General features: G+C 40.3%; 1 protein-coding gene across 1 annotated transcript; it reads right to left on the reverse strand.

Moving 5' to 3' along the window:
• Positions 1–139: 139 nt before the first annotated feature.
• LOC112458214 lies at positions 140–20,186 on the reverse strand. Its single transcript, XM_025021693.1, has 6 exons — positions 19,097–20,186; positions 4,151–4,312; positions 3,447–3,487; positions 2,914–3,012; positions 834–908; positions 140–669 (listed from the first exon to the last, which is right to left on the reverse strand). The coding sequence occupies exons 2-6, from the start codon at positions 4,299–4,301 to the stop codon at positions 460–462; spliced, it is 576 nt and encodes a 191-aa protein (XP_024877461.1). The 5' UTR covers positions 4,302–4,312; positions 19,097–20,186; the 3' UTR covers positions 140–459.
• Positions 20,187–24,189: the final 4,003 nt, after the last annotated feature.

A 24,189-nucleotide genomic window follows, 5' to 3' on the forward strand; every position in this document is an offset into this window, starting at 1 on the left:
TTAGATGTTGCTAATAACTTATTTACTTAATATAATACATATTTATTTAGAATTAGATATTTTTACTTAAATTAAGTAAATAAATATGTATTATATTAAGTAAATAAGTTATTGGCAACATCTAAATAAATATGTTTATTAAATATATTAAGTAAATAAGTTATTGGCAGCATCTAAATAAATATTTTCTTGGATCTAAATTTTTTTTCTTTTCAGTGCATAGAATAGTTTTCCCGTGATTCCGCGAAAGTTCATCAGAAAGCTTGGTCGGAATTAGACGGCGGCGTCGATTATTTAGGCGAGTATGATACTACAGAAGAAAAAAAGATCACAGAAAAGAACGTTCGATCAAGAGAAATCGGCGAATCACGCTGTTTGGCGCGACGATACCGCGGCGTGCGATCCGCGTGCGATTTCCGCGCTGTCCGCTTCGTATGCGCAATTAGTGTTACTGCTTTCTTAGCAATGATATGCATAGAAGAGCGAGGCGGGAAGCCAGAGCAAGCTGGATCCGTAGAGTTGCGTCGCCGCATCGACCCCGTTTCTGCCGGGCCGAAGCTTGCGCTTCGATTTCGACTTGGCGCGTCGTTTGCGAGAATAGATCGCATTGGTGGCATTGGTGGGCGACTCGATATTGCAGTAGCTCAGGTCGCAGCAACTTATGCAAATCTGAAACGAAATAACCGAATTTATTTCACCCGGTTTCGTCGGTATTTCTCTTATGTTTCTATTGTTTTGCGTTTTTTTGTTTCTTTGGTTTTTTGTATTTTGCCTCGTTTGAATTGTTCGAGAAACCTCCCTCCGGGTACACGACAAAATTCGCTATTTCGCACCTGCTGCGTGTCCACGGGAATGCAACCGACCGACGCTGGCCCGCATTCCTCGCTGCTGGCGCAACTCTTGCTTACCTGGAACGGAAGGAAGCGGAGATAACGCGTGAATGAACGTGACGACAAAGATTCTTAAGATATTGAAATTTTTCGACTTTGCGATCGGAAGCAGTGACCAACCCAGTCTGCATCGTGAAAAATATAACGCACAAATTTTTGAAGTAGTTAACAACATAAAAGTTTTTTATTTATATTGTTAGTGCTCTCATAATATTAATTTTTAATTGGAAAGTTGGAAATAACTTATTAACTAGATAGTTAGTTTTGTCGTCGGTAATGCGCGATATTAGATTATCGCGCATTATCGTCGTCAAGCGTCGGAGCGTGGAAAGTTCCATCAAAGTTCATCCGCTGGTACATCGACTGGACTGGAGAAGCGCTTAAGCTCGAGAGGGCTATCCATCTCGACGTCCAGGCTCGAATCCGTTCTCGTAACTTCATTCATTAATAGCCAGAAAATCGATTATCCCCCTAATGTAAGTCAATTAGCCACATACGATAACCTTTAATTGATTTTATTTGACCGTGCGTGTACTATGGGTGGGCGATAATGAAATTTACTTCGATAGCGAGAGTCGATTTGTTATTGTCTCTTCGTGTTTTTTCCCCTAATGTTTTTTTTACGATCTCGTTTTGTTTCGAAAGTACGATTGTCTCTCTGACAAGACAGCATTCGCAACTGACACTTTCCGATATTCACTAATTGCAAGGTATATTGTGAATAGCAAAATGTTTTATACATTATATACATTAAAAAATATGTATTAAACAATTTTTTTGTATGGTGCAATGGAATTTACAAACAATTCTAACAATAAGTATTAAAAAATATGCTATACATAAAAAATCTTTTAACATATAATTTTATATAAAACAATTTTCATGTATTTGATAGTTTCTGCGATATTCAGTTTAAGGTAGTTCTCCGGTCCTTGTACTAGAGAAAATCGATTTTCTATAGATTTTTTTGAATCTGTGAATATACGTTAATTTAGGTGTGCTTTATGCGTGGTATAAACTTCAGTACCTCTTGCCGTATAAAAAATCAAGATACTGAGCCTCAAAGTTTCAACTTTTACTAAATTTTGGTAAAAATTGAAACTTTGGAGGCTCAGTATCTCGATTTTTATACCGCAAGAGGTACTGAAGTTTATACCACGCATAAAGCACATCTAAATTAACGTATATTCACAGTTTCAAGAAAATCTATAGAAAATCGATTTTCTCTAGTACAAGGACCGGAGAACTACCTTAAGCATAATATACGTCGAGTTAAGGGCGAGAGGTATTTACCCCTTAGTTCTTGATAAGAATAATATATATATGAAAATATAGATATTTTTTATATTTATACATACAATAGGAATAAAAAATAAGTAATCAGTACTAAAATGTTATGAATTAAAAATTCATTTAATAAAGTAACACAATGGTAGTAATGTAACGCATATGTTTCAAAAATAACATAAAATAGATAAATAATGTACTTCATATTAACAAAAAAAATTGCATTGTATCTTATTGCAGTTTGATTATATAATTTGATCACTTTTCATAAATAAGTGGTCATGTGACGAAACAACTTTCAAAAATTATACAACAAATAATTTATAGTTAGTAGTGTGTTGGACCTCCCTTTGCTTTTATCACAACCTCTAAACGCTGTGGCATAAAATCAACTAATGTTTCGTCACATGACTACTTATTTATGAAAAGTGATCAAATTATATAATCAAACCGCACTAAGATAAAATGCAATTTTTTTTGTTAGTATAAAGTATATTATTTATCTTTTATTTTATTTTTCAAATATATGCGTTACATTACTATCATAGTGTTACTTCATTAAATAAATTTTTAATTTATAACATTTTAGTACTGACTACTTATTTTTTATTCCTACTGTATATGTATAATATATGTAAACTACTCGATAATATACTCAAAATTTATGCACTTTATCCCTCTCCTAGAAAGGGATAAAGTTTTATAAGCGGAATAAATGAAAAAAGATATTACTTACCAAGACACTGTTCCCCCGACTGTCCAGAATGTGCAGCGATCGACAAAAATCACGGCCGCCCACCGGACACGGTGTGTCTATCGCCCATTCGTTGCACATCTGCAAGAATAGAAATAGCAGCATTCACTATGAGAGAGCTTTATATAAAAATCTTTATATTGCCAATATCGATCACATATTTCTTGATATATGAGAAATCTGAAGAAAAAACACAAAGTACGAGAATTTTATTTTCGTGACATTCCATAAATGTAAAGAATAAATACAAAGATATTCTGCGAAAATTTGCAAATTAATGGATGATACGGTAAACTGCTGCACATTTCTGTAAACAAAAAGACCAAAAACTAAAGGGAATTGGAGATAAGACTGTTACTGTAAAAGGAATGAAGCAAAATGCAATAAGGGTAGTTTAGAATAAACCGAAATCGATAGCGGAACGATCTACAGAGTTCTACAAAATTGCGGTTGGACCAGGCACGATAGAGTCATTACGGGACTCTTAAGGGGACGTTTAATGGAGTCGTCGATACCTGGTTATCGCTGACGTTGACGCAAGTGTAGCACGTTAGACCTGCAACAGAAAGAGCGTTGAGCTGAGTAAGTTACTGGGACAATCGAGATGGGACGGGGCGAAGACGCGAGCGTTAACTTTTAATTGTACTGTTCTGCCGTAGAGATACGGAAATTCTATTTGGGGAGAAAGAAAATTAAAGGAAACATACAGTCAAGAATTAAACGAGTTTATTCTAGATCTAAACGTTCAAAAGTTAACAACAAGCCAAACCACTAAGTTTAAACAGTCGACTCTGCCAGAAAAGGACTTTGCGATGACTTTGCTGGAATGGTATTCTGGAACAATGCGTCTTATGGCAGAAGCTAAATTCGTTAATGTGAAGTTACGGCGATGATTTTACTGTAGCGAGAGGAAGAGCTTTCGTGATGGCGAATACGCGTTGTACACGATGAGTAGGGAGGTGTCATTGACAGGAAAGGTTGCGATACATGTGCGAAGAGAGAGTTGGTAGAAAGGATAAGCGGTAGTTCGGAGATTAGTGGCGTTCGATTGCAGGATCGGCGAGTTGGGATAAACTCGAGTTGGCCGAGTAAATCATGGATTTCGTTTGACTTCTGTCTCTCTCTTTCCTTCTCGTACTATTCTCTTTGTACTAGCTTTCTATCTATTTTCTAGTGAACGATTCTGTTCATTTTTCGACGGTCCAGCGCCGATACCCACGATAGATGTCTTCCTCGTCCGCGCTGACGTTCTTCAGATCCTCCCGCCGCTTCGTCTCCTCCTTTCCGTTTCCGTTTCCGTTTCCGGAGAGGACGTTTCTGCCGCAAGTTTCCGCAGCCAGAAGCAGCCCGACCATCATCCACGTGATCATTCCTCACATCTCTGGAACGACAGAAATGGGGTCACGCGTTACTTACATAAGTGACCTCGACAGGACATTAGAGAACGCCAATTACTCGGAGGGCGAGAAGCATTAGGGCGATAGTCGAGAAAGGCGACTGGACGCGAATTTTAATTCTGATCGATCGTGCCACGACGCGGGTATCGCGTCCCTCGGGAGAGAGGTGGCAAAATGGATTTACAGTTACGAATATTCGCATTCTCGTCGCGCATTTGACGTGAAATGTGGCTATCTGATTCTTTTTTTTCCCTCTCACGCTGACATTGGACATGATCTTTATAACGGAAGAGCAAAGCTGGGAATTAAATGATTTAAAGGCGAGAAATGTGGAATTTATTGCTGTTTTCGGCAATAGGTGTACATTTTGCACTTTTTGAAGTGCGGTAGACCCCTCGGGATACTTTTACTTCAAGTGTAAGGAACAAAAGTTAATTTCGACTTACACACACTATCAAACTTGAGAAGTTCATCATGGCTTCTGTTTACGGTACAGTAAAGTTTTGTGGATCTTTGTAAAGACTTAATTGCAAATTTTAGTTTCTCTTATTTTATTGAATTTTATTGAACGCCAAGTACACAATTATACATAATCAAGGAAATTAATTTAATTAAAATTGTTGTACACCGTTGTATTAACGTTATATTTTAACAAAAAATATTTTTGCCCAGATATAGTGTTAGCAAGCAAGCAGGTTAGACTGCAGCGATGTGCACGTATTTTTCACAAATAAATCGACTGCATTTCCGGCATTTTAGACCTGAATTGCTGTTCACACACAATTTACAGCGCTCCATTTCCCAGCTCGCAAGCCGTGATCGCATCGTGCAATCAGCACGCGCGTTCCGTGCGCTCCGCTTTCGAATTCTTGAACGATTGTTTAGAATAGATTCGCAAAAGAATGAGCATCCTGCGTTCTTGGAATGCCCGAAGGCAATTCGCGTAATGAAGGAATACAAAAAGATCTCGAAACGTCCGCCTAACGATACAACGGTTTTCTTCGTCAAGAACCAATACTCGCGTGCTACATGTACACGAGCGTATCGGAAGCTTGAGAAACGGGGGACTAAAATTCGGGAGGGTAAAATTCTTCTTGTTACGAGATTCAATTGAATTCCCGGTCACCGTCCGTAACAATATAGTCAGAAAATTCGATATAACGAAAATCAGGTATGACAAATTTAATTTTAAGGTTCGACGGAGAGTTCACGTTGTAAAGTGATTTTGCTGTAGTTACTCGAGCGGTTACTCGGAAAGCGGTTCTTTCGAAACTATCGCGGGCTTCGGCAAGAATCGAAGGGACGGCATGGGAGGAGCAAGAGAGACGGTAGCTTTATCATCGACCCGTTCCGGACGTCCTCGTCCCCGTCATCCCTCGAGCCACCATCGTCGAGCACTTACGGAGATGAGTGGCCGTGTAAGAAACACGATAAAACCGTGGGAGGCAACGTACAAATTTCTCCACCGTGCGAATTACGGGATTCGGAAGGAAGGAAGGATACGTTCCGTCACGTTTCACCCTCGCTACTCTTCCTCGCGTACATGAACACGCACATATATGTATACGGGCGGGCGGACGCACACGTGCGAAGAGCCCAGGGTAACCTGCACGGGTCGTGAGCGTCCATATTTAATAAAGCAACGCGTCCTCACCCGCCAACCGCATACTTTCCCGCTCCCGAGTAATGCCTTTTTCCATCTAGTATGAGCGTTTCCACGTTACCAGCGCGACCTCGCACTTTCGGCATTTACTTTAAACCTTGCCATCCGCGCTCTATTCGTCCGCTCTACCTTCACGCCTTCACTTTCGCACGTTTTCAGACCGGATTAAAAGAGAAGCGTGGTTGCCTGGTTACCTAGCATCGTACGATCATTTGTGGAATCTTCTAAATCCAACATTTTACAAGAAAGAATCTCGTTAAGTTAATCGTTAGGTTTTTAACGTTCGTTACGTTTTTATAACAGCCAATTACTAGATAGATATGAATTTATTGTTCCCTTCGGGGTTACAATCTACAAATCAGGGACCCAGACCGGACGAAAATATCGGTTTGGTTACGGTTTCGGTTTTCTAGCTAACAAAAGTACTGGTATTTTGTAAATTACAGTTTTTTTTTATTCCGGTTTATTAAAATTCTCTTATTAAAATTTTTATTAAATTAAATTATTTATATGCATACTGCGTTTGTGGATATGTACTTATAAGTTATAAATTTTAATTTTTGATACATATGTTTTTATTTTACATTACATACATGAAAGAAGATACGTTGATTTTTAAGAGAGAAATTTTACTGGATGGAACTGCAAATGGAAAAATTCGTTTCCCCTTCATAAGAGGCGATGTTATACAATTCGTATGTTTTCGCGCAGTAAGCATATTTCTCCAGTATGTATCTCTCACGGTCGGAAATATATTATGTTTATCGTACGGTTACCACCGTATCGTAGCGTTCGTTGGTCTGAGTCCCTTTCCCGCACTTTAACCCTCGTTCCACCCTCATTCTGCCCTCCCGAATCTTCGTGGCACGATACAGCTAGGATTACCACGAAACTCGGTGAAACGTCTCCAACTCTCATCGAATAAATAACAGGAGAAATCCGGTCGACTCTCGACCCGGAACGTCGTATTCTCTCGAAAAGAGAACGTCGCAATGTCAGTCGTTTTCGCAGAAAGATAGAAAAGCCGCACGCGGTCGGACGCGCGGATAAACAATAGATGTTGAAGCGCTTTGACGAATTCGTGGTGATGCGCTTGCTGCTGCGAAATTCGCCAGTACTAACATGCCAACATACTTTGTGACTTACCCCCCTTCCCCTTTGTTTTCTGCTGGTCCGCAAGCGCGGACCAGTTAGGGTTGCCATCCTAAACAGATATATAACGATAAAGATAAATTAACATTGGCAAAAGGCAAATTGTACAGTGACGCGTATGTATAATAAAGTCACACTATCTGCTGTTGGATTTATATATTGTATAGATTGCATCTATGCACGCGAAAAAAAATTTAAAAAAATTTGACTTACACCACTATGACTTTTACCCCTTCATATATAGTACATTGTATATGTGTATAAAATGTGTCAAGGACTACGCTCGCCATCGAAACTACGTATGGAAATTCACTCGGCGGTTTTGTGACGCTTTTGGATTAAAGAGGACCTGTCGGATATCACTTATGTTAGTGCTCGCACTGTTTGGCACAAAACGCACGTACACCTAAGGTAATATTATCATAACATGTTAAAAGGGTACAAAATTTAACACTGGATTACTATCGATCTGTTTTTCTTCAATTTGCGGCGTGTTTGCGCGGTGCTGCGTAAATCTATTCATTCGTTGAGCCTATACGCTCACATCCGAAACTGCAACATGAATTTGGAGGCGGCATGAGTTTACAATTATCCAGATCCGCTACGCGAATGTTTAGAAAACATATCGAAAATGCGCGCCGGCTATTATCCTCTGTTAATAGAGAAAACGCGGATATAACTTTAGTCGGTCTGGTAATCTGAAAATCCGATCGTATCCAAACGGCTTTGCTTGTCGCGCTTAAATCGGTGAATAATTTAAATACCGTTCTTGTGCGCATATATATTATCGACGCGGTAATTACGTTTTCGCTCGGTTCCGTCCTTTCGTGTTTCTTGCACGCAAAACTTTATCCACATTACATTTATTCAGCGATAATTGAAACCGCCCATTTGTTTCTCGCATATTACGCTATTACACTAGAAATGTTCATTTTATATGAAAAAGTATATCTACATATTTTCAATAGAAATTAAGTACATTTCACTATATATAAAATAATTTTAGCTACATTCTATATATTTTTGTAAAATAGAAAGCTTTGCATAAACCCATTTCGATATTAATTAGGTATCTAAAAATTTTAACATGGAAATTATTAAAAATTATAATTCTAAATGTACATAACACTTTCAACCATTAATTATCGGTAGTTTACGCCATTTGTTTGATCGCGCGCGTTTTATCGCTTGAATTTAAATTCATTCTTGTAAAAGGGCTTATGTCTCACGCTCTCTTGGCCTGCTGATGTTCCCATATCCTTGCTACTTCCACTTTTGAATACTCTCGAGTTTGAACTCTCTTAACGGAGTTGTTAATTATACACTTACTAACTTTGCTTTTATCCATGCTCCACTTATTCGTGAAGTTTGGTGCTCGGCGATGTATATAATGCACTGTATTTTTCTTCCTTCTTCGTTTCGCGACATCGCGAAGGAACATAACTTTGTGGCAAAATGGCGTTTTTATGTGTATCGTTCCGTAAGAGCCCGCCGGAGTTTATCTTTTCGACGTTGCTTCGCTTCGTTTTAATTAGTTCGAGCACCTGATGGAAAATTGTGCAAAGTGTACGTTAGGTAGACTTCGTGCAATATGCAATACACTTGATTCATTTAAGCGGTACACTTTAATTAGGAATCATAAACTGTCCAACATCTCGTTTGCTGAAAGTAATGCCGTTGAAATAATGAGAGATTTATGTTTGCTTTAAACGGTGCATTTCAAACTCGTTGCTCGATCTTCTACTGCTCAAATCTCCAAGTTTTAATTATTCAGAATAGACGCGGAAGTGAGTGATTTTACGGAATCCTTTGACGCTATAATTTGAATTAACAGCTTTGTAAATATGTACGGATTTCTCGGTTGATGTGTTTCCGCGCATCGCTTAGAATCCTTGCATAAGTTTTCTTCGTTTATGCAAAATAACCATGCATCAAGATAAGAAAACCATTTTATGTAAAATGGCTCGCGTGGAAATACACGTCACGAAACACCTGTCGCGCGTAAAACTTTTTCGCGAGTTTGGCACAGCACCGGGTGACAAAGCCCTGCCATTTATTGGCCACGTCTGACAATGCGAATACCTTTTCTCTCTTATATCGACACACAATGGTATTATACCGTCTGATATATATCAGCCATATTTTCACGGCTGTGATTCACGCTTTATATATAAATAATGTTTTATATATATATATATATATATATATATAAAACAAGATATTATTTAGGATTGGAGTAATTAGCTCTCTATACGAAATGAATTGCCTATAGAGTTTCTATCGGTCAAATTGCTGATTATCGTGCGTTAATAATTTCAGTTAGGCCCGTAAATGGGACGTTGATGGAGTAGTTATATTGCCGTGCGATATGCGTGTCTGGCTTTTGATCGAGTATAAACGCATTTGGCGTATCGGATTACGAAGGAAGCCCTATCAATTCTAGAAAGCGCAGCTTCCATTCTACATGAACAGAGTTCTAAACGGCTTAAAACTCATAATACCGCACATTATAATCCAACAAATTATTGGAGAATAAATAAATCGGAAGCAGAAATAAATAAAAGCGATTGTGTTAATCCCCGTTACATGGTTACGTCCATTGACTTTCAAGCTGTCGGGCAAATCCTCATCAAACAATCATCACGTGTATTTAATTACCAGTGAAACCAATTAAAATAGATCAATCGGCGAAATGACGTTTTATCTCATCTCGCGCAAAAGCTATCGGCGGGGAATACTTTTTTTTCGTAAAAACAAATGCCAATTTAATTCCGCATCAATCATAGTGGCTCTCACGTCCTCGAACTCCGATTAGCTTAAAGGGGAACTATTTCCCAAGAGACAATTTTTGAAAGATGTTTTTTTGAAAAGCACTCGAAAATTATGTTCTATGAATAAACAGTTAAAAAGTCCGAATAAAGTTAATTTACAATTTTAATAATAATTAATATTCGAAAAGCAATTTGTAACACAAATTTATATATGTATATCATATATCAACAGAAGTTTTAAGAATTGTGACACGTAATTACTATCATTCTTAAACAGTTTCTATTAACCTAAAGTCTGCTCATTAATTATGTTATTCAAATTTGTATTCAAGCTATTCAAATTACAGTCTTTTATATTATTATTATATATATATTTTGCTATATACGTAATATACATATATAAAAAAGAATTTAGGATATGGTAAACCACATTATAGCAATAAACAAGAGCTTCGTTATAGAAACCTAATTTGATAGTTCATAGCAAGGGTTATAGTAAGCAAAAAATAATAATGGTTTCGCGAAGTCCGCTGATTGAAATTGGAAAGTAGTTGTCAGACCCTGATCATGCAGTTCAGAATTAATTACTTCGATTAGAGGGTGTCTGTCATCGCGAGAGCATTTCTTGCGGCGGGCTCGCCCCCGGGAGGAAAGCCACGACACGACCTTATCTACCCCGAAAGGTCCAACGTTCGATCCATTGACTCGTCGAGACCCTAATACGACGCACGGAACTGACGTCGGCCGATAGGTCGCCCGTGTCCTAGAATTGGGCTCTGATCAACATCCCGGTATGTACATCTACCCGAGACAGACTATCTCTGTTGGTAGACGGCACATACGCAAACGGCAGGCACCCGCTGTCGACGAGACGACGCTTTAAATCGGCCACATTCGTTTTCGACGTTATGTCCCACAATTCCTCTCACAATTCCTAATCCGAATATCGAGCTCACTGTCAGGCTTTCTCGTTGAAGGGCGTTTTTCATGATTTTCACATACCTACATTTATTCAGACCGAGTTTAAATTAAAAATTAGAGCACAATTGTTTAAAAATTAATATGACAATAGTTTTAAAAAAATAAAAATTTATTATTTATTAGTATGGCTTTCCCTGTGTTCATATTTTTTACCTTTAGCACTCTGTCTGATGACAGTCTTTTTTAATATGTTCTAGACAAAGTTCTACAGGTTTTACTGAGTTATCTGAATTTTTTTCCTGTTTGCATCGATTGAGTTTGTTTGTCTGTTTATATCAGGGTTTATTGAGCTCATTTGTTGAACAGTTTGATGTATCTAAGGATGTATTCGCCAAAGTAACTTTTTTTTGTATGGTTTTCTCACTCTTTTACTCTTTGCTACGATTTGTCAATGCTTCCAACAACACTGTGTCCCATTAAAATTTTAAAAATATCTGAATTACTGGCATAAATTATATAAAACAATTCTTTCTGATCTTAATATGAATAAGTTTTATCAAATCTGATTTTGCAAAGGTTTTCAATTGGTTCACTTTGCCTCAAAATCAAAGGATAGTGAAGCTAATGAAATTAAATTGTCATAACAAGCAGCATTTAACAAATTTATTAAATCACTTTTTCTCTCCATCAAAGTATCGGTCTTTATAATTCTATAAATTTAGCTGTCATGAAAGTACAAATCTTGATTAATAAAAGGGATCTTTCTATCCACGCAATATGGTCAGGCTTTCGAAAAAAAATCCGCCGAAGGGAAAGCAAATTTGTAACAGCTTCGTAATTAAATTACGAAATGGATTGCCGACGATCCCCTCGGTTGGTGGCGTTACGGCCGTTTTGTGCTTCGTTCATCTCCCTGTTCGAGCTTTTACATTCGCGTTACATGAGTCCCGCGATATCCGGAGGGCATGGGCACGAGAGCGCCAGAAGATCTCCATTATATTCTCGATAACCGCGCGAGTAGCGTAGCCAGTGTTACCGTTTATCCAATTTTTAGGATTAAGCGGGTTGGAAAACAGGACAGGATTGACGTTAAAACCGATTCTTTTTAGATCGGCTCTTAAAATCGGTGGGACGACGCAGTTCGGTTACGCGCCTCGTTTAGAGCGAACTATCAGGATCGTTTTTCTTGTTTTGTGTTCCCTGTTCCCGTAGTCTGGTAGCGCGTATCGGCCAAGTGCTGCAATAAAGGGAATTTGCGGGTGTGTGCCAAGCATTAACGATAGAGAGACGCGGCCCGACGCGAATTCGCGCAGTCGCCGCCACCGCGGTTGCCTGACGCCGTGACCGTTTCCACGGCTGTTTCGCGGCGGTCCACCAGAATCTGTGACCGGGGCAGCTATAATTTCGTAAGTTAAGGTCCCGAGGATCGAGGTTTGGGATCGTGCCGGGCACGACAACTTTGGCCGATGTCGCCGAGGTTAGGCGAGGAGGACACTTTCGGCGGTAAACTTCGCTCGTATATTACGCGAACTCCGCGGTAATTGATTTTGCACAATCGCGTTAAACTGAAAGTGGGTTTTAGGTACCACCACCGCGCGATATCCTCTCAGCAACCGTGGATGGCTGCGACGTTACGCTCATTACTACTCGTCCTTTTTTCGCCAAATCCAGACGATACCAACTTTTTCCGATAATTATCGTCGTTTCGCTTCGTGCAAACTGCAGCACTATGTCGTGCGTTGATACTGTCATAAGCATCGCGTTTACGATGATAGTTACTACGGCCGAATACCGTGCAACTAACTATGGGCGAGTAATGGCAAACCTGTGCACTCTGTAAATTACTTTTGGCGTAACAGATACCTGCCCCGTCGACGTTCGGCTTTTTGTTTAATTTACAGTGCCCCCCAAGTTCATAATTGCGAGCATTAATCTTTCATCGCCGATATCGCGCTTTTTGCAGATTGCTCCGACCTAACAAAGGGCACAAAACGGGCGCAAGTTTTGCCTTCCCTCGGTTCACGTCGCTCTTTATTCTTTCAGTCAGCGTGAGATAGCGCGAGTAGATCGATAATTACCGTCGTTAGTGATGCGATGACACTTAACCGTTATTTCCATAAAAATACAAAGACCGAGTTGAAAAGCTACACTCGAAATACTCGTTGGTAGTAAATTAATCGGTGTGCGCGACGTACATCTTTATTCATTATATTTGACTAGCCATAAAATATAATTTATTGCCTCGTTCTTTCGGAGCCATCGCAGACTCGGTCGAGAATCGATTTGGAATTTTATTACGGACTCGATGTACATAACTATTCGTTGTATAACTTATATAACTAAGTGAGATTATTCGAAGCACGCTCTTATTAAGATGCGTAAACATATTATAGAATTTATATTTTGTGTTATAGTGCTTTCTATCCTCTATTTTCCGAGAGAAACCATTTATTTTACCGTAAATTTTCTTATTCTTCGGACGAAGGCAGCCTCGATCGATCGAAGCAAGGAGCACTTTAGCATTTTGATTCTTCCGCCTTTTGTGCGGTCCTGTTCAAAGGAGTGACAGCATTGAGAATCGATACGACGTCTCGTTTGTAGCTCTTAGCGTGTTTAGTTCTTTGCTTCTCGCGTTTGTAAAAAGAAAGTGATAAAAAAAATAAAAACAATAGAAAGAAAGCAACAAAGAAGAAATAGACAAACAATCTCTCCACATTTATTTCAATTCGCAAACTGATTTACGTGATTTCGATCGATCGAAGGCGAAGAGAGTATTCTTCCTAAAGGGATACTTCGAGGGGTTTACCGCACTCGGCAATAGGTATACAATTATATATATATATATATAATTTTTTGAAGATTTTTTTAAAAATTGAAGATAAAATAACAGAAATTCTTGATAAACTCTTTGCAAGTTTTCCACAAATACTTTCACATTGGAATAAAATCCTCTTTTTGTCGAACAAACGTTCGCAATTGTACCTATCTCAATTTTAAACTTTCTGGAGCTTATAAAAAGATTGGAGATGTGCTATGCCAGAGGAGTGGACCGTAATCCACTTCGGCTTTTCATTACAAGCCTGTTAAAACCTCGCTTTCGCACTCACCCTCGGGATTCTTTTGTAAGGTGCCGTATATTATATGACATACCGCATTTAAATGTAAAATTTAAATTTTTTTGTACTTAACAACGGTTTTTAATTTACGGTAATTAACGATGATTGTAAAAAAAAAAAAATACAATTTCTTCGTCAATTTCGTCTTTGTTGTTAAATGAAGGTGTTTTTAGTTTATTGAACACGATCACGTTGAGTTGTTATTCTCGAACTCTATATTTCTTTTTGCTAGACTCGGATTGTCGTTTTATCGCCAATTAAATGTCCGGTATTCGATTTTAAAATTTAATTATGGATCTGGTGCGAGTTGGCATTTATTCGCATTCGTTCTCGCATGTTTTTTTCTTTCTTTGAAAGGCCGATATATTGAACAATAGGACCGATCTATTTTTGTAAACAAAGTGTTTGCTTTTCCAAGCGACGAATTTATGTAAAGATAATAACTGTACTGGTGAGAAGTAATTAACGTATCAATATCGTCATTGTTTCGTCGACGTAAAATCATTTGTTTATTCAACATTCGATACTAAATCGTTGTCATTCTCGCATTTCGGATTGTCTTTTCCTCATAAAAGATTGGAAATGTCATTTTGCCTCGGTGGAATGCAATCTATTTTGAAATTTAATTACGAATCTGTTACAACTTCGCTTTCGCTGCCACGAGCATTTTCCGAAAGTCCGGTATATTGCAGCTATTTTTACAGACACCATATGTGAATTTTTACAGCTGGTCGCAAATCAATACGTGTAACAACAATATACGAAGAAATAAGGTTTTAATATCAATAATAATAATTGTCAACATAAAATCGAAATTTTTTTTTCGCTAGACAAACGCGTTGGATTTATATCATTTTTAATATTAAATTTTTCATTGTTTATAGAAGATTGAAAATATTGTTTTGTACCGGAGTTGGTTGGCGATCCATTACGTAATTTAATTATGAGTTACTGGCTCGCTTTAAAAGGCTTTTGTTACCCCTGTAATAGAACCTGTAAATAAATGAGTTAAGTTTCTCATACTATTTCGTTATACGCGCGACTTCTTATTTTTGTCGACCAAAATCTTTCATCGCTCGTCGTCTAGCAGCGTCGTTGTTGAATTATCACTATTCTTTTTTTGTCACCTTTCTGTTACTTGTATAAAGGATTGAAAATACCGTTCTGCGGCAGCGCGCAGCACCGTTAAAGCCGAGGAAAATTTATCGCAACTACAAGTCGCAGGTCGCAGTACAGCCATCTCAGCCGGTGTGCCAGGAGTGTTACTTTATTTTACGTAGGTGCGCGTGTAGGTAGGTTCCTTGCGCACGTATAAGACGCGTGTAGACGCCAACAGCGAATGTCGCGGCCACGGAGTCCCCATAAATTCGGCCGTGGGATTTCGCCAGACCTGGGGAAAAGGGATCGCTCCTCTTACCGATGGTAGCCTTAGCGAAATTATGTTATTTGATTTAGAGGACTGATAGTCGGCTGGGGAGATCGGCTGCGCCGCCGCTGGCCGGAAGTCGATGAAGTAAATTAAACGGGCGGCAAGAAGAGAGAGAGTAAATGCGCGATAACCGTGGTTGTTTCGGAGAGTTCCCTCCCTCTCTTACCCCACCCCACCCTCTCTCTTGCCTCAATAATTCCGTCGGGGGAAATGGGAAAGAAAAAGGACGAGTTCTCCGAGCCGATAATTCGAGCACGGTAGTAGATCTCAGGAAAGAGGGAACCGAGGATTCAGGAGAGGAGACCATAGGAGAAGGCGCTGATATCATCTCGAGAACGTCTCACCGACGCTTTTAATTGTTTGCGGAAATGAAGGTCCGCCTTCTGTATTCCTCGCACTTGTATTTATATATAGAACCGAAGGAGGCAGAGTACAGATTGCTTTTTCAGTTTTAGAAGTTTATTGACCGCGCGATATAATTTTTTTTCAAGCATCTTTCTTCTTTTGCAACTTTTATAATTATCGAGAACTTCGTTTACACGCGCCAGGTCACGCGACTAAAATAAAGAGAGGAAAAGAGGGATGAGGAATAGGGGGAGGGGAGGGGGAGAGGGAATACGGATTTGTCTTTTGCGATTTATTCTCGAAGGATAAAACTTGCCGGACGAACTTTCGAATAACTTACGGTCGTCCTCGATAAAATATGCTTTCTGGAGATGAAATATGCGCTGGAAATTTCGCTGCTTACTCCCCCCCTCTCCCTCTCTCTCTCAGCAACGAAACGTCTGAAACTTTTATTTCCTTACGAGCTTTTTATGAATGCTACAACATTGACCAGATCGGCGACGTCGTTGACCCACGTCTGATCAGAGGAAAAAGAGCGTGCGGAATAACGGAGAAGCGTCTCGCGGAAACTGACGCTTTACGAGCGTGTCAGCAATTTCACTATCGACGTGAAACCGCGAAAATGCATTTGTGGTGCTATACACGCTACAAACGCCCGCGTGACGTGTTCGCGATCGTCAAAGTACCGCGTTAGGAAAACGGAGTTGAGCATAGGAAGAGGGTATGAGGGGGCAGATTGCCTTTGACGCGAGCAATAAAGTAACACTGTATGCCTCGCGGCGCGGTGAACTCCCCTTTCTACAACTTGTGTCTGGATCTCGTCACCACTTACACGTGAGGGTGGATGAAACAGAGCTAACCGCGTCTATGTGCACACGTTAATATAATGCACCGTACAGGGTGCAACTTATCGCGCCTAAAACACACGTACGTATCCTCGCTCCTTCCTCGTTCCGTTCTCTTGTTCACTGCGCACCGAACTAGTGAGCCAACCACCCCGACTATTATCTCGGGGATAACTTAAGAGGTAATCGGATGTAGCTGTAATTTTAGGAACGCTTTTTGGAAACTGATAATTAGCCGATAATCTCTTTCCGAGAAAACTTTGGTCACGGTCTGGCGACCACTTAATTGTGTACTCTGCTATTTGTAATCCGCGTTTCCAACCTTTTACAACCCTGTAACTCGCTCGTTCTCCTCACATTCCCCATCGTCTCTTTTCACCCTAACGCGCTCTATTCACGATCAACCTTTGTTTCTACTCGCCGACCAAGTTGGTATATAATCCATGGAGTTATTGTTCTACCGTTACTTGAATAAATATTCCTAATTTCGCATTTGTAAACCCAGAGTAAAGTCTTGTGTAAAATATTTTCAACTTTATATATCTTTCGTTGAGCGTTAAGAACGTTGTGTAACTGTGATCCTAGTTTGTTTAATTTTCTGAGTCTGCGAAACGCTTCGGTGCGGATCGCGCAAGCCGTAGGAGGCGGAGCACTTATCGTGCGGCGTGGATTTTTCCCTTGTTCTTTTTTGCTCCGAGCACGTAGAGGTCCGTAGAAGAGCGTAGTTACTTTACCCTTATATAAATGCTAATATAAATGTTGTATATCGCCTCCCTTCCGGACGCAGACGATGTATCTTTGGTAAAATTACAATCCCGCTACGGTCTCTTCGTTCGCAGGAACTCATATAGAAAAATTTCCGCGGAGGATTTGCGTGCGAGGAATTTGTTACTCTGCGTCTGTGATGATAAGTCGATGATATACCGGATAAAATCAAATTTTCATGCAACCTCCCGGTACGTGCTTTGAAAAATGTCGGCATCGCTCCCCTACGTTTTAAGCTCGATATGCCTCGTGTCGCCACGACGACGCCGCGACGCCGACGTTGATTCCAGAATGACGCTGAAAAATATGTTGACTCGTCCCCCTAGCTATGTGGAATTTGCCTTCGCCGCGTTTACCCCCGTCTTTTTACCCCGTTCGCTTCTGCTCGCGACACCTCTCTCTTCCGTCGGATCTCGCTCCGTTCGGATTTCGCTTCCGAGCCACTCGCGCGCGTGGAATCTTGCCGGCGCGCCCATATAAATGCTAATGTTATACATCGACGTGGTATACGACCTGACTCGAAGAAGTTCTACAAATTTTGAGTCGGATGTAATCCATCTCACGGTATTGCGCGCGGTAATATGATCTGTGAAGATTGATCGGTCCCCCCGACCTTCCGGGATGGTTCCATCTGGCTTTAATTAACGGAAAGGATAGAAGAATGCGATCTCGGAACTCTGATTCAGCTTAAATGAGGATATTTAAACGAGCGAAACATTAGAAATCAAGATATATTGCGCAATTTTACTGGAATTATTAAGAGAAGAAAACAGACAGTTAAAAATGCCTCGTCAATGTGCTATTAAAATTAAAGACTTAAAAATAAATGCTCTGTATTTTTTATACAACGCAGAAGTGGTCGCTTTGGAAAATCCTGAAAAATGGGTCGGACGAATCTCGAAGTCATATACCCTTCAAGTACATCGACAGCGCTGCCAACGTCGCCGCCAAACGCAATTTCAAAGTAAAATAGAAAAACTTTTTTCGAATTATACGGAACAATTGGCGCACGTCGAGCAATCAAACGCGTTTAAATTAATGAAATACATTAAATCAGATTTAGTTTCTCAAGCGTTAATATATCGTAATATATATTGGTCTAGGATTTTTGCTTTTCTTTGCTTCTTTTATCACGGTTGGTTGAACTTTTTCCGAGCGTTTTAGCGTGAAAGCTATCGTTAAGCATGATCCGCGACGTATACCCGATGCCGCACGATCGGTCGATTCTATGCCAACCGCGTGTTGGATTTCGCACCAAATGCGCTGGCTTAGGCGGTACGCATGCATCCATTACCAGCCTCCATGATCCCCATCGATGGTCCAGGCTTGAAAAATGACCGGCGATAAAATTTCCCGAGCGTAAAGCGATAGTGCAAAAAAAGAAGGAAAGAGAAAAAGGAAAAAGAAGAAAGAAACGTGCATCACAAGTAGTCGTAGTGATGGTTCAGTTAAAAATCTCGTTCGAAAAATTTCTTCTCGAAAGTTTTCTTCTACCAACTTTCCTCGGCATGTTTGGTATGCTAGATAGACGAGACGTATCGATCTCTCTATTTTTGATTCGGTTGAAGAGATTTGTCGAGGTCGAGCCTCGAATCCTCACGCCTCACGTAGCCCCATTTTCTTTACTTTATATAGCATCGTTTGTTGCCACGGAGAAACTAATTTTGTTCTCCGAAATAATAGTACTTAAAACTACACCTATATATTAAAGCCAGCGTTTCCGCAGCATAATACGACTCAGCGTTGCGCATTGCTACTTACTTGGAATATCCCAAACGCTGTGCCGAGGTGTTCATTTGTCCGCACGACCGTCTTCACGATCATTACTCTCTCTAGCTCCTCTCTGTCTGCCCCTCTCTCTCTCTCTCTCTCCTTCTCTTTTGCTCCCTCTCTCTCTCTCTCTTTTCCTTCCACTTCTCTCACGAGCAATTTCTCTCCCCGTCTTTCCTTTTTTTATCTTCGTTGATCCGTTTTCTTGGCACTCTCTCCCTTTTCCGCAGTCTCGAGTCCACTTTTCGCCACAAATACCGTATATTACCCGCTTTTAGCTATCGGGAGCAAAGAACCGCGTCATACCGTAGTGGTTTGCGCTATGCTATGTCATAGACACGCATGTACAAGTGCACGCGTACGACACACGCGCGCGCGCGCGCACCTATGCTTGGCTCGCCGCAAATCTCCCGCGGATCTCATCCACGGCGAAATGGTACAGCTCTCCTCTCTCCGCAGAGTAAGCGTGTCGCAGGTTCGACCCACTTTGGAAGGCGCAATTCCTCGCGGTTCGACCTCGTTACCTTGCCTGCTCGGTCAATCGATAATTCCGATCTCGTTGACCGGTAGCGCACCGATATCGTTAACACATTCTGCTACGATTTCGCTGAGGATGTCACACGTGCCGATCGTCGCGACTTCGGGTTTTCTCTGGTACCACTACTGTTTCTGGACGTCATGCTCGATCTTGGAATAGGCTTCAGTCAGCTAATAACGACGTGGCGCACGTAGTCCTCGAGGCCGATCATGACAGTCCCTTCTCCGCACTTCCAGACTGCGCTGTTGCGTGCCGCGCTCGTGCCACGCTCGTGCTACTGATCGAATTACCCCGAGCGAAGGCACGACCTCATGCGTGATCGGGGATGCTGGTCGGGACACGAGAGGACCATGTGTCGCGCGCGCTGATGATGCAGATGCTGTGTGTGCGTTCCAAAACACGCAGAAGGGTATACGTTCGTGCGAACGAGCGTGTTTTCGTATGCGTTCTCGAATGCACGCAAGCACCGCGTCGACGCGTTCCGTACGCCGTCGATGGAGGCTGCAGGCCGCCCGCGGTCCAGGCTGCCACGCAGTATACTGAGCGGTGGTGCCGAGAGCCCGGGAGAACCCGCGGGAGCCTGTTCGTGGGTGAACGAAGCTCTCCGAAAATCTGCGAAGATCCTCGATTCGATACACTCGGGGTCGCGCCACCAGCGCACTGAAGGACACGGATGGACCACCGGGACTACCTGTCGGACCAACAGCATCACCACCACCGAGAGAAAAGCGCGAAATCTCTCGCTTCTCTTGAATGGACTCGTTCGCGCCTCACGTCGATAAGATTGGCGCAATCGCTTTTTTTTCCCTTTGCCCTCGTTTCTTTCCTTTTTTATCTTTTTCCCTTATCTTTGCTCATCGTAACAAGGTTACGTGTTTCCATTTCTAAAGAAATAGAAAATTAAAGGCAGATCGACTCGATCGCTGTTCGAATATATATACGAGCGAGAACGTACCAAATTGACGATCCCTCTAAATTCGAAATCACGAGGATTATGCTGTCCGATGTCGTCGTAACACCACGGTCACGGGGCATTAAACTCGCATTGAAACAGCGGTGCATCGATTTTGGATTATGGATGTTGCACTGTGAATACTTTGCAATGGGCGACACGCCGCGGAAAAACTCTCGTAGAAAGGAGAGCATCGTCCGTAAATAAAATATTTCATAAGCCGCGCTTATCAACTGCATACGTGCGAACAATTCGCGAAACATTCTCACTGGACAAACGTTATTGTATTTATTCTACGATAGGGAAGGATGATCCTTATATATATGGAGTATTATCCGTAACATTGCGTCCCAAATTATTCTACATCTTCTCGATATTCCGTATTTGGTATGTCTAGCATCAACATCAGATTATCAATGTCTTACATAAATATATAGTTAACATTGCTTATAAAATTTGCTTGCTTATATTACTCGCGCAATTGCATTAAAATATTCTATAAATATTTTTTCCTTACATTTTTCGTACGGAAAATCAAACATTTTTACACCCATCCCGTTTCTTTTGTTCCGTTATTTTTTAATATTACAAAGGGGGTATACCATATTTCTAGACGGGTCGAGTTGGGATTAAATTCGGCGGATATGGTCATATTTGTAATCTACGATCCCTTTACTTTTATGATTTCGATTTCGTGTCACTATCGTGAACCAGATCTTTTCGTCGATCGGCGTGACTTCCAGCAATTTCAGTAGCAATCGGGAGAAGCGTCGTTGTTACGGAATACAATCTGGAAATATGGATTCGGGATGCTGACTCGCATATCCGCTCTCCGAGATGGGAAACATTATCCAGAACGAGGTGAATCGATCAGAAAATTGGATGAAATTGTTGCCCGATAAATGTTAAGAATTATTCTATGCTTACTCAATTGGAAATGTATTGATTTGCTCCAATGTACCGAAGAGCCTTCAATTCTTTTGTTTTACTGATATTAGCATTAATTCTAGAAGACGTTACTGATTTTGCAATGTCATTTCTCTATTGTCTATGGAATAGAGATTTTTTTGTATTACTGCCTGCGTATTTTAAGAGTTTAATCGTATGAATCGCGAATATTGAATAATATAATTGTATAATGTATACCATTAAATTTAATGGTATAAGACGTTAGGATAAAATCGATGAAAAGTTAGTTCCAATAAAATTCATAGTAATAAAATTCTTTTCGCTTACGCCCTGACAGTTTGTACTCAATAAGGAAGAATTCTTCGCGCAACCCGTGTAAATCTTCCTTGGAATTCGTTGAATGCGAAGATATCTGAGATTTGTACAAGAGGTTGACGGGAATTAAACGTTACCCATTTTGATTAGATTCTCTTCGGATATTCATCGTGGTATAGTTTTTTTAGTTGTTTTTTCAAGTTTCGCAAGAATGGAACAGAGTGGTCGATTCCAACTATTTTGGTTCCGCGATGAACCTCCAGTCTTTTACTTCGCATAATGAACCTTATTCCAGGGATGGAGATTGTTAAAGATGCTTTATCTTTTTTATTTTTTTACCGGTGGTACGGGTACTTGTCATCCGCGAGCGTTTTCTTAGCATAATTGCCGAGATGAGGTAGAATTTTTAATGATAAGAAGGAAGAACTTTATAAAGAAAAATTTATTCTTCTGAAAAATGCATTTTAAGGATAAAAAAGTTATAAAGAAGTGCAGAGAGAGGAGAAATAATATTTATATATAGATATCAAGAAAATGGAATAATATATTTGTATTACATGTCTTTGGCGGTGGTAACACGCGGAGGAGATGCAGTATTGATCGAAGGATCCAAATTTTTTGGTAGACGTAACCCTCGCGCATCTCTGACCGCGTTTATATGCGGAAGAGTCCATCTGTGAAAGGGAGAGTGAAAGAAGGGGAGAAGAAGGAGCTTCGTGGTGTTTATCGCACGAGATGGGCGATGTGGTTACTTTGCGAATCGAACAGTTTTGAATCGCCGATGCGAGCCGAATTAGCCCGAGCACCCTCGAGCGTGCCTGGCGATCGATTCGAAATAAACCAGAGGTTTCGCACTGTCGACCTTCCGCCAACCTTCTCCTCCCCCCCCTCTCTCTCTCTCTTTCTCCTGAAAGATCCGTAGTTTCCTCCCATGAGATTGGTGTATCGTCCCATATTTAATCAAGAGCATCGCGCCAACCTGATACAAAGTCCAAGCTCGCGTCTAATTCGGAAACTGACATTACGCGTGGACTGCTCCGGGATTTCTGAAATTGGCCACGTGAGAGCCAAGATAGAGATACAAATTCAAGCCGGAGATTATGCATAAAGAGAGTTTTGCGAACTGTCTGCTTGCTAGTCTCTCTCTCTCACGATTAGAAGAATTATTTTCATTGTAAGTTTTCAAGCAACTTTTCATTAACTTTTAGAACCGTCTTTATTCTGTTTAAGATGTGATTAAGAGCTACTCTTTTTATTAAGATTCTCTGTCCACTTTTCTGCGCGGGTTTCATGTCCAATAAACTTTTGATGACTTCCTGATTGTTGAAAAAGAGTTCACGTGGAGAACCTTGATTCATCTTTTAGAGAAACTGGTAAAGAGATCGACTATTTTTGTTTTTCTCCTTTTTACTTCTTTGTACAACCTCTCGTCGAGAGAGTAGATGTACCTCTTTGACCTCTCGGAGGTTGTGAGTCGTCTCGTTTGTTCAAGGGCTGCTTCTTATCCTCGCCTCACCGCACCGGGGCAAACTTTCCCTCGGGATGTCGAAACCGCTGTATGAATTGTGTCGACTATAATTACGGTGCTGAAAGTATTGGTTGGATTCTTTCGACGAAGTTCCTCGAACAATAGACATGTTGCTCTCTCCCACGGGACTATAAGTGCAAACGGTGTATGTATAAAGCTAGCGTCTCATTTTGCGGAAACTCACAAACTATTGAGAATTCTGGGTTTCTTTTCAATAATTCTAGAGTTCCTGATAGGTTAAACAAATAGTTTTGGCCATTAAAGCAAAAAAAAAAAAAAAAAAAACGCGTCAGTACAAACTGAGACGCTAGGTTCACGCAGCGTCTCACTTTGTCCTAGGACACGAGTTTTGTTATAATTTGTCAGATTTTGCGAAATCATACTTTTATAACAATTCTATAAAGAGCGTTTTACTCATTGATATTATTTACGATAATTTTATCGTTGCATTTTTAATACGCGTATATATCGATGCTATAGATTTATATTAATATTACTCGTATAACGAACTTTCTCCGTGAATATTCGAATCTTCGATTTTAATATATTTCCGATATATCTTCAATTTATTTATTTCGGAATGAGCTACTTAGACCTATTCTGACTTAAAATCATACTTTTCCAATATTTTTGTTTTTTGGGGGAAAAAAAAAAATTATCAGGAACTAGTAAGTGCGCACCTCGAAAATTTTTTAACATAAGTCCCGAGGGTTAAATTTTTTTCCGGAAATCGGCAGTGCCACCCCAAAAATTAAAAAAATTTTTTTGAGAGTTTTGACGGGAGTTCTGAAATCATACAACATTGTTAATGCCAAAAACTCTTTAGAAGATGCTTCAATATG

This window comes from Temnothorax curvispinosus, unplaced genomic scaffold, assembly GCF_003070985.1.
Source record: "Temnothorax curvispinosus isolate PA1 unplaced genomic scaffold, ASM307098v1 QBEX01008784.1, whole genome shotgun sequence".
Taxonomy (NCBI): domain Eukaryota; kingdom Metazoa; phylum Arthropoda; class Insecta; order Hymenoptera; family Formicidae; genus Temnothorax; species Temnothorax curvispinosus.